Raw genomic sequence first — 16,311 nt, 5'->3', positions numbered from 1 at the left:
GACGGGAGAAAACTATCTTAAAGGAACCCAATATATTACTCGCCTCTCTCCTCCCCATCTAGCGAATGAAAAAAAAAAAAGGCCTTAACATTCAATACAATAATATTGTTTGGTGTCACCATGCAATATATATTTATACAGACAATCTTGAGGGACAAGAGTTGCCAACTTTTGCCTGCTGTGTGACTATTTGAAAAAGTCGAAAACTACAATGATATTTGTCCTCCTGTAACATTATCATTCATCTTATTTCAAGGAGAAAACTATCAATTGTGTTGACAAAGTTTAAACGAATAATACAAAACAAAATGACGTCACTATAGTAGAAATTTTGCTCGAAACGTTACTTTATCAGACAATCTAACGTGTTATATTGCCGTATAACATAATTTTGACCATACAAGCAATCAAGTCTTCCACTGATAAAATGATTCTGTGGAAACTTTTGTGAATGCCTTAACGGGTCACTAGCCAAGCTTAAGCAAAGATCACCTACTTGGCAACGTGGCAAAGCATAATTGCACTGATTTTCGATCTCACTTGTACCTGATTTCACCTGATTTGCGCGCTATCAGACACCGCTCCTCCCCCGCTTTTTCCGCAGACGACAAAATTTTAAAAGTTTCGCTGTCGGACTAATTTGCCCTCCAATCTTATAACCAGAAAATCATTCTATTGGTTGAGGGGCATTTACAAATCATTTGACCCACTCTCCCTTTCCCTCTCTTTTATTTGTTGACTCAACATCATTGAGAGCGCCCAATTTTGTCTGCCACAGTCGTAGAACCAAAACTCGCCGTTTGGAGCTTAACGGTCGAAACGCCGGCCTCTAACGCCGTTTCGAGTAAGACTCTCTCTCTCCCTTAAAAATCCGTTTCCCATAGAATTCGGGTTCCTGAGTTGGAAGCCATTTTATTTTTTTTTGAAATTTGAATTTTCCCGAGCCAATGCGTATCCTAAAACGGACCAGCATTTTTTAGCAAGTAAGTAACTCCAAAGATATTCAGAATTAAATTCTCTAGATTTTTCACTTTTTGAATTTTCGTTTTTGAGTCGTTGTTGGATTGGATTATTTGCTCCGCTGCTGGCTTCTCTCTGTGGACTGAATTTTTTGACCGTTTGGGAAGAAAAAGCAGAGTAAGGAATTTCTAAGTCTTTCTTATTTTTTCCTTTTATTTTCTTTTCGTTTTCTTTTCGCTGTTTGGTTGCCGAGAAAGTTGGGGAAATTGAGAGGGAATTTCATTTGGTGAGAGTTCATTTTCTCTGGTGTTCAATTTTTTAGTAAAAGAAAAGTTTTCAAGACATGGCTGATGCTTTTCTTTATTTCTTGGTCATGAAATCACTGGAAGTGTGTCAGTAATTCGTCTGTTTGTATCATTTTTTTTCTTTCATTTTCTTAGTCGCCAAACAGGAATTCAGTTGCTTGTTTAGAGAAAATTCTCAAACTGAAGAAGTAATCGTGTAGATTGGAGTTAGATATTTGGTTATTGTGTAGTTTCTTCTATCAGATTTTAGCTTTAGGTTGCAGAAATTGTATGCAGTCAATATCTTGTTACTTTTCTTTCCTTCATTTTCTCAGTAACCAAACGGTCGGATGGAGTCTATTGTTTCTTTTTTATATTGGATATCTGGATCTGATTTCTTTGGGATATAGGATCATGACGAAATGCGTCGATTTTTGTGGAATTGCGAAAAGTGTTTGATGATTTGATACTTTTGGCGTCAGATTGTATAAAGAAATCGTCAATTGTTTTTAATTATAGGCTTGAAATTACCTCCCTGTGTGGGAAGATTAGGGTTCTTAGGGTTTAAGGGTAATGAAAGTGACGAGGCTATTGTGGTCTTTTCACGCTAGCTTGGCTGAGCTGATAAGCCCAGAGTGGGATTGAATCAGACCTGCTGACACATATGTTTTGTTAAATCCTGTGGTCATGTATTTCGTGATTTTCAACAACAGAGGAACGTTACTGAAATCTATACACGTGACCTCCTCTTTTAAAATGCTATTATACGTTTATTTATATTTAATTCTTCTTGTGTTCCATTTTTTATTATATGCACGGAGCTAGTTGCTGAAACTAATGGTAGGAGTAGGGATGTTGATGGACAAGACTAGGATTCTACATAGAGAAATTCTTAGATTAAAGCTTTCCTCATTATTTATCTACCTTTCATCTTTCTTTTGGCTGCAGGCTGTGGTTTAGCAATTTCATCTGTTGGTGTATTGTTACTTCAAACTGCGTAGTTACTGCTTAAGAATCTTGTCTAGGAGAAGAAGGGTATGCATGGCTTCCATAAATACTGAATTCTAATGCATTTGTTCTCTCTCTCTCTCTCTCTCTCTCTCTCTCTCTCTCTTATATAGACTTGCCCCTGAGTTTTGGCTTCTTAGAAAATGTTGGATGCACCTTCGCCCCCGCCCCCTAAACGTAGTTCTTTTCAAGGAGTTATTATTTGGGTCGCTGATTCTTCTTGGTTTTAGCATCTGGGATTCTAATTTCTAACATTCTTTTTGTACTTTTATTATTATTGGAAAAAGGGTAAATGCAAGTATTAGTAATCATCAACTATGGTTTTTCCATAAATTTTCCGGTGTTAGATACTAATGATTTAACCTTTGGGATTCTGACATATTCTTTTTTAAAATGCTTGTGCAAATAAAATAATTAATATCTTTCACTTTCTATGCCTTAATCCAGGTGCTTTCTTGTACTTGATTCAGCCAATGTTATTGCTTTCCAGTTCGTATTTCTGTCATGATTATTATGCCCATGGCTACTTGATTTCTTAGTTTCTTTTCTTCTATGAGGTGGACACTGCTGAACTGATAATCTTTGCATTGATTCATTTGCTTTTCTCCTATCCCTACTCCCCAACAATATTAATGGTAATCATATGTTTTTTGTTCCTAAATTATTTCAGGTTCAGAGAGATCCCATCTGGTACAGAGATTTAATGTGCTGCAGTTAGCATTTTCTTCTGAAGATTCAAACATGAAGAAGCTCTTCTTTTTCAGATCTTCTGCTTCTAGCAATGGAAACAACAATGTTTCTCCATCAACTGATAAGCAGATATACTGGGAGAATCCATCAGAAGATGGCAATCAAGTTGGTGATATGGCCGAGAATAGTTTCCGAAGCCCTAAGGGATTTTTTTCTAAATCTCGAAAGCAAGTAACTGATATCCAGAACTCAAGTAAAAGTCCAGGTCTTAGAAGGAGCCGGTCATTATCATCAGCAGCCTTTCTTGGAAATGAGCCAGCACAAAACAATTTTTCTTCTTCAAGATATCAAAGTAGATCTCCATGCAGTCCTGCAAGTAGCGTTCCTCATCAACAATGTGGCCAATCATCTTGGTGAGGCTTTTGCAATAACTTATGTCTTATTATGATGAGCTTGTTGACTAAGCGCAAGTACAATATTTGCAGTCTTGTTTAATATAAAAAATTCTTCTCGAGGCTAATTTTGTTGGGCTTGTGATGCATACCAGTTGCAGGACTCTTACTCCGGAGAGGCATGAGGCTAAACCTTTTGAAGTTCCAGCTGTTCAAAATACACATGGACTAGAGAGGCCATGTTCTGCTGGCTCCTCTAGAATTCACCATGATTCATCTGGGAGCTCCTCCACATGCTCTAGTAATATCTCATCCAAAGTTTTGGACCGTTACATTGATGGAGAGCAGGAGGAAAGGTGCAGACAGAAAAACAGTTCTTCCTCTAGAAACTTATGTGGGAATGGAAATGGTGGTGGATGCCGTCCTCCGCGGGCTCAGTTTACAGCACCCAATTCACCCAGGGCTCATTCATTTAGAGAGGCTAAAAGTTCTCGTTTTCGTTTGTCATCCAGAGACTGGGCAGAAAATGGATTTGGGCATGAATCTCCCCGGAGACTTGCAAAGAATGTTGTTGAGAGGCTCTCACAGTCTCATGTTATTCAACCAACACATGAAAAGGAGTTTGACCATGATATGCCAGTCACCATCGAGGATATATATGGTAGATCAGATCTGGTTTCCCAGAAAAATTATCATGGGGATGACTACTCAAGCTTGCAGAAACTTATCTATGGAGAAAATTGTGACGGTTTAAACACCGATGAGACTCAAGAAGACATGGATGTGGAATTGGAAAGAAGATTGAAGGAAGCTGAGGAGAATGTCATGCTTCTTTCAGAAGAACTTGAACAGGAAAGCTTTCTTAGAGATAGTGGGTACAATGTTCAGCAGACAGTTAGAAACCTGACTGATCAGAGGATAAACTTGGCACTTGAGGTTTCAAACCTCCTACAGTTGCGCATTGCTGAGAGGGCTTCTGCCAAGAAAGAACTCAGACTGGCAAAAGGAGAACTGGAGTCACGAACCAAAAAACTAGAGAAGGAGAAGAATGAGTTGCAGTCAGCATTGGAGAGGGAACTAGACAGAAGGTCAACTGACTGGTCACTTAAGCTTGAGAAATATCAGTTGGAAGAGCAGAGGCTTCGTGAGCGGGTTAGAGAGCTTGCAGAGCAAAATGTCTCACTTCAAAGAGAAGTTTCTTCCTTTAATGTGAGAGAAACTGAGAGTAGAAGTGTGATAACAAATTCAGAGCAACAGCTTAAGGGCCTCACAACAAGGCTGGGGGAAACGAGAGAGGAGAATCAAGATTTAAAAAATAATCTCTCAGACTTACAGGAGAAGTATAGAGCAGCGGAGGAAGATCGTGTTTGCATCCATAAAAGTTTTGAAGAGAAGGATAAGGAGTGCAAGGATTTGCGGAAATCCATTACAAGATTATTAAGAACCTGCAAAGAACAAGAGAAGACAATTGATGGCTTGCGTGAAGGTTTTGGTGAGGAATTTAGGAAGAACCAATCATTGGAGAGGGTTGATAAGCATATTTCTAAATTGCAGATGGAGCAGATAAGGTTGACAGGAGTAGAGCTGGCCTTGAGAAGGGAGTTGGAATCTCATAGGCTTGAAGTTGATTCTCTTAGGCATGAGAATATACACTTGTTAGACCGGTTGAGAGGCAATGGGAAAGAAAATGGTGCTTTAACCTTTAAGCTAGATAAGGAGATGTGGACACGGATCTGCTGCTTGCAAAATCAAGGGCTATCGATCCTAAACGAGAGCTCCCAGTTATGTTCAAACTTACTGGAATTTGCCAAAGGGAAAGCAGGCCAACTTCCAGAAGCTAGGAATGGTTTAGATGGGCAGTTTTTTGTTGAATCTGAAATGAAAGTTCAGGGCTTAAAGCGTGGAACTGAAAGTTTAGCAAGAAGTTTGCACACCATGTCTGCTTTGCTGCATGAAAAATCCAGTTTGGCCTCTTCAAAATATCCATCTAAGTGCATTAATGCTGATGGGTCTCCAAATGATCAAAATCCAGAGGTTAGTTGCTTGCTGCTGACTATGTTCTGAGGTTATTCTTAGAGAAAGGACACTTAATATGAAATTTTCAGTTATTATTTTTGAATGAGTTCTTTGTTTGTATTCTACATACACACAGTTATTGATGCTTGGTTTTATCACTCTTACTTATCTAGGACGATATGAGATATGAGCTTAAAGCAGAAATTTTACTAACAAGCCTACTAAGAGAAAAGTTGTATTCTAAAGAGCTGGAAGTTGAGCAGTTGCAAGCCGAACTTGCAGCAGCTGTAAGAGGAAATGATATTCTCCGATGTGAAGTTCAAAATGCAATGGACAACCTTTCCTGTGTCACCCACAAGTTGAAGGACCTTGAACTGCAGGTAACCCTTAATATCACATACGATATAAATTTTAATATTAGAGATCATAATATGTATGAATCTGGTGCTTTGTTTGTTTATATGACGTATGTGATTAAGCATGTATGTGCTTTAAGAGATACAAATAACAATTTTCAAATATTTACTTCACATGATGTTTTAACCCAATGAGTTACTAATTGAGGGCTTTACAAGGACAAATGAAGACATAAAAGACTGTTAAGAGAAAATACATTATCACAATTGTTTCTCATGTGATATGCTGTATAATGTTGCATATGTGTATTATCTATGTGGTCCGTTTCCATTACAGTTGCAGTTTTTTGCATTATATTGATGTCAATTTTCTTTTGGGTTTTCGATTGATTTATGTATATTTCTTGAAGTTGCATAATAATGCCTCTAATTTATGTTATTTGGGAAGAAAAAGAGTCTAGCATAGGCCCACGAGCTGTTCATAAAGAAGCTAATTTGTCTGCTGGTTGGTGGGAAGATTGGTTGTTGCTTGAGGATTAACCACACATTTCAGAATTTGATTGTTTTTTTCAGGCCCCAATAACAGTTTTAACGACAATGAAGAAATTTATTTATGAAGTTATACCAGTTGTGCCTACTATTTGCCTTCTATAGGTTAATTATTCTTCTTTTTTTCTTCTTCTTCTTCTTCCATAATAATGCAGATGCTTAAGAAGGATGAGAACATAAGCCAGCTTCAAAGTGACCTCCAGGCATCTACGAAAGAATTAACAGTTACGAGGGGGATACTGCCAAAAATTTCAGAGGAGAGAGATATGATGTGGGAGGAGGTGAAGAAATACAACGAGAAGAACATGTTACTGAACTCAGAGGTTAATATGTTGAAGAAGAAGATTGAAACCCTCGATGAAGACATACTTCTAAAGGAAGGTCAGATCACAATCCTGAAAGATACCATAGGGAACAAGCCTTTCGACCTTCTATCCAGTCCCGATTCTATGCGAGGTTTTTTGCTTCAATAACTGTCAAAGAGCAGGGCTTTCTCATAGGGTGAATACATTGTTCATAGTCCTATACTCCCCAAGTTCTAATAGGTTTTTCTTTTCCCATTTGTATACTTTTCCCTCTTTTCCCTCTTTTATCATGATTTGACTGTAATCTCCCAGTCCTTATAGCTGTTCATAGTTGGTTTGCCTTTGTTCTCTTTCTCTTGACAAGAAGGTTAATGAATCTGTTGGTTTTAACTCCAGAGATTTCCTGGATCTATTTTTCTTACTTCTGGTTTCTGGTATGATTGAATTTGCTGAGATTCTGAAAATTCATTTAACAGTTTGCTTTGCCATAAACCAAAGCCCAAAAAAGCAGCAAAAGACCCGAAAGGAGAGACTAAACAAGAACAAATAATTAAATCCATCAAAACTAACAATAATTAAACCCATACCAAACATTTTCTGGAACAAATGTCCTAAAATAGAACACATAAGAAACTGGCACTACACGGCTGCCATCTTGTTGATGAAGCACCTTCACCCGGCCCGGTCGCCAGTCGTCTGACCCGACCCTCTTCAGGTACAGAGAGCACACCGTCTGGCTCATGCATGGTCCACTGGCCTCAAACATGTCTTTGGCACATCTTCCAAACCCGCCATAACCCCTATGTCTCAAACCACCTTTTGGAGCATACAATAGCTTAGGGTTGTTCAGATGCTTCACTATGATCAAGTTACCCTCGGAGTCCCCGAATCTGACACTGACATGGTCCGTGGTTCCGGCAGATTGTGCACATGTTGTCTCAATCTCAATGGAGTAGGTGCAGTTTGTTTTGGATCCTTGGAAGCCATAGTTGTTAGGTTGCATTGCATTGATTGGCATAGAAAGGATGAAGAAAATTGCAAAGACAGTTAAAATGCTCATTCTCTTCATTGGAAACTTTAGCAGGGTTTCTTTGTTGTGATTTGTTTTTGGGTGAGAGGTAGTGAGTGAAAGTTTGGAACTTGTATATAATACAAGAGATTTCTAATTTGGGGTAGATTCTGTGAAGATATAAAGAAAGGTTGCACAGGAAAATCAAAGAAAGGCATGCAAATGGATTTGCTTTGAGAAAGAAGAGATTCCCATTTCCCCACTACTTTCATTCTCAATCGACAATGGATAGTGCATCTTTTAACCTCCGACCAATCCAATGGCAAATGTTTTGGAACATGAACAGGAATTTGCTGCTGACTATGTAGTTATCCTAGCATGTGTGGACACATTGGTATCGATTTTTCTATGCCATGTCATGTGATTTGGTTCAGCTTTATGAACAATAATTAAAGAAACGATCCTAATTAAGATTGGGAGAACAATATCTTTAATCTTTAAACAGGCTTTATACGTCTACTAAGATTGAACTTTGAAAAAGAAATCTATGTGAAAAAACTGAGTTAGGAGGCCAAACCAGCCCTCCATATTTTTGTATACAAGCTATATTCTACTTTAATCTAATCTAAACAACGAGGAGAGGGATTTGAACTCGGGTGCAGAGTGGGGAGCACATCCGCTCTAGCCAACTCGGCTAAGGCCCATATCTGCAAACCAGCCCTCCATCTTGAGGTTTCTTTTTTTGGGTTTTAAATTTAATGTTTTGATCTGTACACCAAAATAGAAAAATGTATTCTTTAAAAGCACCAATTACTTTGATCCTTCATATCCATTTGCCGAGGATATAGTTTTATGAACATATTCTCTCGAAAAATGTATTCTTTTTCTCTTAAAGTAAGACCAGTCTAATACAACAATCCATATGCTGAAGTAGAAGAATGTATAGTTCGATCCTACATTGATATTGATGTTTGTTTATTGGTGAAAGGGGAAAGGCCATAACTGACACTATGGTAGCATCCAAAATATTCAATTTGCTGCATTATTCTTTATCTGCAGGTGCAACAGAAGTTCAAAATGGCTCTGAGATATCATTTTGAGTAATAGAGTACACAGGGAAAACCATCTCGCAAATCATAGAGATGCAGATTTCCAGAACTCAACGGGCTTCCGGTGCTGAAATAGCAAACAAAATAAAAAGAATTAGTTTACTACAACATAATTCGAACAAGAAAACAAATATACTTCATTTTTCAAACTAGACAAAGAACATACCTTGGCAATTGGCATCTTTTCTCTCACTGAATCGATCAAAGAGAGATCAATATCAGCTATAGCAATCCCTGTTGACATTCGATCTAAGACAGAGAACGAAATGTTAAAATTATGTTGCAGCATTGGCTAGTACAAGTAGCACCAGCCTAAGAACTGGTTCCAAACAATAAAGCAGCAGATTTGACATTATAGTTTCTTATTTTTCATTTTCAACTCTTAGGAAAGGTAACACACTCTAGTATTTCAAAGAACGGCTACAGAGAAGTTCAACCTATAGTGAGGTATTTCAGAGTTGAATATCTCCTCAACCAAAAAACCTTTCTAGTAAAGTTATATGTCTGATCCATTCTGGATCTTGTAAAACATGAGTTAACACAGAGGACCAAGTCTCTTATCTGTTCTTCCACATTATCAAGGAACAAATTAACAACACTCAAAACACCTTCAATTATCTATTTTTATAGCTTGTTAATAGTTGCCATGGTTTAACAAGGGAAACTCAAAAAAAAAAATCGAAGAAAAATTGAACTTCATTATAGGAGTCTTTGAGAGATTAACAAAGAAAATGATGGTTTATAAGTCAAAATTTCCTTTTATTAACTAAACTTGAAGCCATGATCTACAGCCACTGAAGGCTATCTCAAGAAGCTTAGAATGTGCAAGAAAATTAAGTTCTCACCAGGCAGTCGGCCAACAACTGTTCCCCATGGATCAATAATTAAAGTTTCGCCGTGGCTTTCTCTTTTATCATTATGCTGTCCAGCTTGTGCTGCAGCTATGACCTAATAATGCATAAATAACATAATCATCCCCAAAAATGTAGCAGCAAAGAACAGTACCATATCCAAGATGACATTGTCAGCGAATTTGTTCCCTAGAAACAAATATGAAAAGGTTACGTTAATGAAGAAGCAAATGGAATGCATACATAGCATTGAGTTTCAATTGCACGAGCACGTAGAAGAATCTCCCAGTGCGCCAGCCCAGTTACTTTTGTGAAGGCCGCAGGGACCAATAGAACCTGCAGATTGTAATGCAAGATGGCAATATGAGATGATAAATAAATAAGCCCCATTTCACTTCAATGCTAAGAAAAATCTACGTGTACCTGTGCCTCATGTTGGAACCTGAGCTGCTGGTATAGCTCTGGGAATCTCAGGTCATAGCAAACTGTCAAACCCAAGCGTCCAACCGGGCTATCTGTTGCAACAACATTCTTCCCTGAAAATACAGACACACAGCAATAGTAAAAAAAATGTTAATGGTTAAAGAGGACATTCAAACGCCAGGATTAAAACAATGTAAATGAAACCGTCCCAATACTTATATATAATTTGAACATTACATATGTGGGAAGCAAATTACCTGGTTCTGTAAAGCTGCCTTCATTGTATGCCCTTCCACCAGGAATATCCACATCAAACCTGCAACAACAAAACAACTTTAACAACTTTGTTTGCTATAAGCACATAGGTTACAACATGACCACAGTTTTCACAAAAAGTTCAGCAACCAAATATTGCAAAGCAGTGAACTTAAAAGAAGGGTCACATACAAGTAAATCTTACTGTAAGTGCTTCTGATGTTCCCAGCATCATCAACCACAACATGGGTGTTAAACAAATGTTCATCATCAGACCCCTTTTCTTGGAACCCTCCAAGAGACAGCCAAATCCCAGATTCTCTGCAATTAATTCTTAAATGGGTCACTTCAATTACCCACAAAATCAAATTCTGATATAAAGTTTCTTTCTTTTTTACAAAATTACTAATATACCTTGCTAGAGAGCAGTACTGTTGCAAAATTGGACCGTCCAAAGGTTGCGCTATTTTGATACTATCCCCATCTTTGGCACCAATAAAGGAGAAGCTTTCTGGAAAGCATATCAATTTTGCTCCAGCGGCAGCTGCTTCCTTCGCTTATCATAAAATGATATTATCAATAATTAATCAAACTTTGAAAAACAAAAAATAATTTAACAAATTGAATTTTTTTTTTTAAAGGTGTAAAGTTGGGTACTTTGACGAGGCGAGAGCAGGTGGCGAAGTTGGCGGCGAGGTCGTTGATAGAGGTCATCTGAGCGGCGGCGACTCGGAGTGAGTTGGCGGCCATGTTTGACTCGCCGGCGATGATGACACGTGCGGACTGGCAACGAATCGGAGGGGCGTGTCGGAGGAGTGGACTGATACGATAGTTAGGTAAGGACAGACAAAACGGCATCGTTGGGTAGCATTGAACGGTCCGCGGGAAATGTTAACGGCCAGTTGTTTTCCCTTTTTTGGCATTTAGTCCTTAAGACTTTGCTGTATTTTAAGGATTTTAATATTTAAAGAGCTTTTTCTGTCTAATTCAAATGGTTTTTTTTAATAACAAATGTTGCATTTTTTAAATTTCAATTGGGATAACCTTCAATTCCCACCTGAATGCTACATTAACAATATCATATATGACAATAACAAGTATCAAAATCTTCTTTATAAATTTTAATCCAAGGATTATAATATTTTATTCACCAAAATGCAAATTAATGGATATTAGGTTTTTTTTTTGTCACTATTAGAAAGGAAAGGGGATATTCTCACACATACATGAAACGGGGAATCGAACCGTAGACTACTAGCTTACATGCCCATAGCTCTACAACTGAGCTAAGACCTATTGGCATAATGGATATGCGGATGATTGTGGTGAGAAAATATAATAAATTTAAGATGTAGAAAGATGATTCAAAGTATTTGTTTAAATGAGAAAACATACAAGCATGTCATCTTCTCATCAATAAATTTTCTTCTGATGAAAACCAAAAAGAGAAGTCCTATCAACAACAAACTCATTCAAACACATCAAACTTATGTCCCAAGAAAAAGTTGAAGCTTCGATTTTCACCAAGTGGTAGATAAAGTACCATGTACTTGGAAGGATGTGTGTTCTCTTTGCAAAGGACAGCCGAATCCATAGTTTAATCAATGAGTGCATGATGCATCGATATAAACGGTGTGTCCAATGTTAAGACAAAACATGGAATTAATCATGCTGCATGCACCTAGTTATCTTTTAATAACATTTATAGTTGATATGACTAATGTTTATAACTACTCTTCGGTCTAGCAGAATTTGTCTCCATTTGATTATAGTTGATTTCGAATTCATATCATATAGATTACGAAAAATGAGTTCAATACCTCTAATTGATCTTCATCTTCTACAAGAGAAAAGATCTATATGATCTGTGAACATATAAACTTCATTCATAAACATAAAAAAGATTATGTGCCAAATCAAAAAAACAAAGAGAACTCAAACTTTGATTTTCACCAAGGAGTAGAAAAGTACCATTGTACTTTGGAAAGAATAAAGCAAAGTGTGTTCATTTGCAAGTGACAACCGAATGTATAAGCAAAACCATAAAATATAGCCAGAAGGTCAATTAGCAAGATATTATGATTGGCCAATAGATAGTGTGTAGCAAGTTGTCAACTTTATTCCCAAGAAATTCCAAAACATAATATTATCGGCAAAGTGGGAAAATTCTTTAATGATTCTTAAGAAGAACTTAATAGAGTTTACTATATTAAGGAGAAGGGAAGATGAGCAAAAGTTGCCTGAAATGGTGGTTTGTTGCAGGTCAAAGTCAAAACCCCAGCCCATAAATTAGAATACCTAAACTGAAAATCCAACCCAAAAGGCCTCAGCAGCTCTCTCCCTTATGATGGTTTTTCAAACCGAGGGCGAGGGGTTTGTTGTATTGTATGCGTAATCTCTTTCCCAAGAAGAAAGAAAATAAAATAACATTAAGGAAAAGGAAAGAGAACCAATTACTGCTTCCAATCTATCTATCTCTCTCTCTCTCTCTCTCTCTCTCTTCTTTCGATCTACCCTTTCCACGTTTCTGACAACTTTTTTTTTTTTTTTTTTTTTTTTTCTGTCAGAACATTCAAAATCTGTTTCATTGGTTCTCAGTCTAATCCATATAAAAATGGTTATTTTCAGCAACAGATGAATTATCATAGACAGAGGGCTAAAAGAATCCCTCCAACATATTGAATACAAGGTATGGAGATTTTGTTCATTTCATGCTTAAAGAAAAGAACTTGTTTTTGTTCTATATTATGCTTCAATGTTAATCATTGCAATGGAATTATTTGGTATGCAATTTTTATTACAAACCCATATGTCTGTATAGACATTGGATTTATGGTTTTGATATTTGTCTCACTTTTGAAGTTGATATATTTTCTGGAAATACCCCTTAGTTTGTATGATGATCTATTCATTGATAAAGTTTGCATTTTTGTTTTTCTAGAAAACTCTTGCTGTTTCTGGGCATGCCCATTTTGTTATGTCTTTTTCAATTAAAACCTATTGAGTTTAAGGTTGCTTGCAATTTGATTGTCGTCCCAAACTCATGTTGTCTGGTTTTGCGCACCTTTCAATCTGTTTTTTTTTTGTATACTTTTGACTTTGGTTGTGTTTGCAGTTTAATCTTTATCTCCAATTTATATGCAGGTTATTCACATACCCATCAAATCGTTCAAATCGTTAGATGCTTTACACCCCTGCAGATTAATGTCCCCATTCATCAATGAGTATTTGATTTGTGGAATCTGTTACTTGGATTTTGTAATTGTAGGGAAGCTAGAGGAAACACCAAGATTAGATCTTGTTCACAAACATATACTCGATGAATAATTTAATTGCTGGATCATTTGGTTGAGAATATGTAAGGGATGGTATCAACTACGCTAATGAAGCTTGTGGCACCGTGTTGGAAACCTTCTGTTGAGGGTGAAAATTCTAACAATAGAGGCGGGGACGTGAGTGGTCGGCTTGATGGTTTGTTGTGGTACAAAGATTCAGGACACCATGTTAATGGGGATTTCTCAATGGCGGTAATTCAAGCAAACAATTTGTTGGAAGACCATAGCCAACTTGAATCAGGGCCACTGAGCTCGCTCGAATCAGGTCCTCATGGAACATTTGTTGGAATTTATGATGGACATGGAGGACCAGAAGCATCCCGGTTTTTAAATGAGCACTTGTTCAACAATTTTAAGAGTGCGTTGTTCCCTTGACTTGCACCATTAATATTTTTTATTATACCAAATCTCCTAAATTCATCTTATTATACCTGTTCAGAATTTTTGGTAATTGCAAGACACTAAACTAATGCTGCTATTGCTATATACTTTGGTGATGGGAGAATGCCGCATTCTAATGCATTTTGGTCAGTTTTTTGCTAATGCCTGGATGTTTCTGCAGTAGCTCATAAGGAAGTAGTAGTAAAATAAAAAACTGAGAAAGTAGTATTTTCATGTGTATTGCAAGATGAAAGAGTAGTAAGAGCCATCCCTGCTGTTATCAATTTTTGTGGAAACTATTAAACTTCCTTATTTTATGTAGATGATGCTTCCAATATTTAGATAGCTAATGCATATATTTACTGACTTGACAGCTATTCATGGTGCAGAATTCACATCAGAGAATCAGGGAATGTCCGCTGATGTTATCACCAAAGCATTTTTGGCAACTGAAGAGGAATTCCTCTCTCTAGTAAAGAAGCAGTGGATAATTAAGCCACTGCTTGCTTCTGTTGGTTCATGTTGTTTGGTAGGCGTAGTATGTAGTGGGCTGCTATACATAGCAAATGCGGGAGATTCTCGGGTGGTTTTAGGAAGACTGGAAAAGACCGTTAAACAGGTAAAAGCTGTTCAGTTATCAATCGAACACAATGCAAGTATAGAATCTGTGAGAGAGGAACTGCGCTCGTTGCATCCCGATGATCCACAGATTGTGGTACTAAAGCACAAGGTGTGGCGCGTGAAGGGTTTGATACAGGTAATTCTTTTTCTTATCTGTTCTTAAATCTATTTTAATCTCTTATTATGAGTCATTTTCTGTTACCCTATACATAGTGATCTTTTTCCTTTTGACTCGTGTGTGACTCCACCAATTCTATGCAACATGATTTTTTCAGTATACATACAGTTAATTTCCTTTAGTTTTCTCAATATTTCAATGATGGACATATATTTTATTTCTCGACTAGATTGGTGCCATCATTGGAATGGATTTGGAATTGGACAAGTGGGGTTTATATGTGTTTGACTTTTAGTTCTAAACCTGAGTTGAGAAGCATTAATTTAGAGATATGTGTTTGTCTTGCAGGTTTCAAGGTCCATTGGCGATGCCTACCTGAAGCGGCAAGAATTTAACAAAGAACCTCTATTGGCAAAGTTTAGACTATCAGAACCCTTCCACAAGCCAATCCTTAAAGCTGAGCCAACAATATTAGTCCAAAAACTCTACCCTGAAGATCAGTTTCTCATATTTGCATCAGATGGCCTATGGGAGCAGTTAAGCAGTCAAGAGGCAGTTGACATTGTCCAGAACTATCCGCGTAATGTATGGTTCCTATGTTAAGTTTTAAATTTCTTTTGAATTTACTTGAGTATGTTATGATTGGATGTGTTTCTAAATCACGTCAGGAAAGATCCTTTACTCTTGCTATCGGAATAATAGGTTTTACAATTCATATATTATTAAGAAAAACTGGCACATTCTTGAAATTTTCAACTATAAAACCTCAACCTTCAAAATCATTAATCTAAATGTAGATTGGTTTTGTTTTGTATGTATTATATTGTAAGATTAGTTGGAAATCATCTTTTATTCTAGTTGCTGCTGGACCTGCTATAATATTTCCCATGTGTGTGCAGGGTATTGCAAGGAAACTTGTCAAAGCTGCGCTTCACGAAGCAGCCAAGAAGAGAGAAATGAGATATTCCGACTTAAAAAAGATCGACCGAGGGGTGAGGAGACATTTTCATGATGATATCACAGTGGTAGTGCTGTTCCTAGATTCGCATCTGGTCAGTCGTAGCTACTGGCATGGGCCTCTGCTTTCAGTTAAGGGAGGTGGCGGTGTCCCTGCCAGCACCTAGATTGGGAGGTTCAGAACTTCAGATGATCTATCACTCAAACCCCTGGTTTCTTCGTTTGTACTAAGAAACAATAAGCTTTTGTTTCTTTACAAAGAGGAGAGTTAAAGGCAGAATTTTGGGTCTTTTTTTACATCTTTTCTTTTTTCTCCTTCTTCTGATGTATAGCTGTGCTTTATGAATTTTTTTATTTGTTTTATTTTTACATAATGCCACAAGAAAATTCAGTATAGATGGAAAGTCAATGACTAGAAAACAGACTTAACCCGCCATTGGGGCATGACATATTTTTCAAAAGAGCTACCACTTAATACGAATTAATTAGGCTGCTTGCCTTGAGAATATAAGACTGGAAGCATTTTATTTCTCAACGAAGAACATTGTGCTCCCTTCTAATAAGTTCTTTTTTTTTATTTTAAAAATATAAGCGATAGTAAACTACAAATGAAAAGGGGTTCTCATGGGATTTAAACATGAGACCATTGTCTGCGAGTCAAGCCCTAAGCTAGATCCCGTTGTCCCCTTCTG

The 16,311-nt window shown here is 37.2% G+C and overlaps 4 protein-coding genes across 13 annotated transcripts; 2 read left to right on the top strand and 2 right to left on the bottom strand.

Moving 5' to 3' along the window:
- Nucleotides 1–743: 743 nt before the first annotated feature.
- On the top strand, nucleotides 744–6,981 carry LOC110761101 (CAP-gly domain linker). Of its 8 annotated transcripts, none has more exons than XM_088248766.1 (7): nucleotides 860–983; nucleotides 2,193–2,279; nucleotides 2,700–2,809; nucleotides 2,923–3,355; nucleotides 3,490–5,368; nucleotides 5,524–5,730; nucleotides 6,411–6,981. In XM_088248766.1, exons 4-7 carry the CDS (start codon nucleotides 2,994–2,996, stop codon nucleotides 6,726–6,728), a joined length of 2,766 nt encoding a protein of 921 aa, XP_088104892.1. In that variant the 5' UTR covers nucleotides 860–983; nucleotides 2,193–2,279; nucleotides 2,700–2,809; nucleotides 2,923–2,993; the 3' UTR covers nucleotides 6,729–6,981. The 8 variants fall into 8 exon arrangements, with proteins under 8 accessions (XP_021819183.2, XP_088104892.1, XP_021819182.2 ...); XM_088248765.1 differs by having other exon boundaries at nucleotides 894–1,137; XM_021963491.2 differs by lacking the exons at nucleotides 860–983; nucleotides 2,700–2,809 and adding an exon at nucleotides 744–844.
- A 112-nt stretch (nucleotides 6,982–7,093) lies between these two features.
- LOC110761091 (embryo-specific protein ATS3A-like) lies at nucleotides 7,094–7,862 on the bottom strand. Its single transcript, XM_021963475.2, has one exon. The coding sequence runs from the start codon at nucleotides 7,627–7,629 to the stop codon at nucleotides 7,126–7,128; it is 504 nt and encodes a 167-aa protein (XP_021819167.1). The 5' UTR covers nucleotides 7,630–7,862; the 3' UTR covers nucleotides 7,094–7,125.
- A 568-nt stretch (nucleotides 7,863–8,430) lies between these two features.
- Nucleotides 8,431–11,142, bottom strand: LOC110761103 (Nitrilase/cyanide hydratase and apolipoprotein N-acyltransferase family protein). Its single transcript, XM_088248769.1, has 9 exons — nucleotides 10,865–11,142; nucleotides 10,622–10,758; nucleotides 10,400–10,528; nucleotides 10,210–10,268; nucleotides 9,953–10,065; nucleotides 9,773–9,865; nucleotides 9,524–9,626; nucleotides 8,845–8,927; nucleotides 8,431–8,745 (listed from the first exon to the last, which is right to left on the bottom strand). The coding sequence occupies exons 1-9, from the start codon at nucleotides 11,063–11,065 to the stop codon at nucleotides 8,704–8,706; spliced, it is 960 nt and encodes a 319-aa protein (XP_088104895.1). The 5' UTR covers nucleotides 11,066–11,142; the 3' UTR covers nucleotides 8,431–8,703.
- Nucleotides 11,143–12,428: 1,286 nt separating this feature from the next.
- LOC110761067 (putative protein phosphatase 2C 38) lies at nucleotides 12,429–16,015 on the top strand. 3 transcript variants are annotated; one of them, XM_021963446.2, is made up of 5 exons: nucleotides 12,429–12,896; nucleotides 13,352–13,900; nucleotides 14,298–14,680; nucleotides 15,011–15,247; nucleotides 15,562–16,015. In XM_021963446.2, exons 2-5 carry the CDS (start codon nucleotides 13,573–13,575, stop codon nucleotides 15,784–15,786), a joined length of 1,173 nt encoding a protein of 390 aa, XP_021819138.1. In that variant the 5' UTR covers nucleotides 12,429–12,896; nucleotides 13,352–13,572; the 3' UTR covers nucleotides 15,787–16,015. The 3 variants fall into 3 exon arrangements, with proteins under 3 accessions (XP_021819138.1, XP_021819139.1, XP_021819142.1); XM_021963447.2 differs by having other exon boundaries at nucleotides 13,476–13,900; nucleotides 15,562–15,982; XM_021963450.2 differs by having other exon boundaries at nucleotides 12,431–12,896; nucleotides 14,313–14,680; nucleotides 15,562–15,982.
- Nucleotides 16,016–16,311: the final 296 nt, after the last annotated feature.

This window comes from Prunus avium, chromosome 2 (assembly GCF_965620075.1).
Source record: "Prunus avium chromosome 2, drPruAviu1.hap1.1, whole genome shotgun sequence".
NCBI classification, from domain to species: domain Eukaryota; kingdom Viridiplantae; phylum Streptophyta; class Magnoliopsida; order Rosales; family Rosaceae; genus Prunus; species Prunus avium.
Note: the sequence above shows the minus strand (reverse complement) of the source record. Positions and strands in the feature narration are given on the sequence as shown.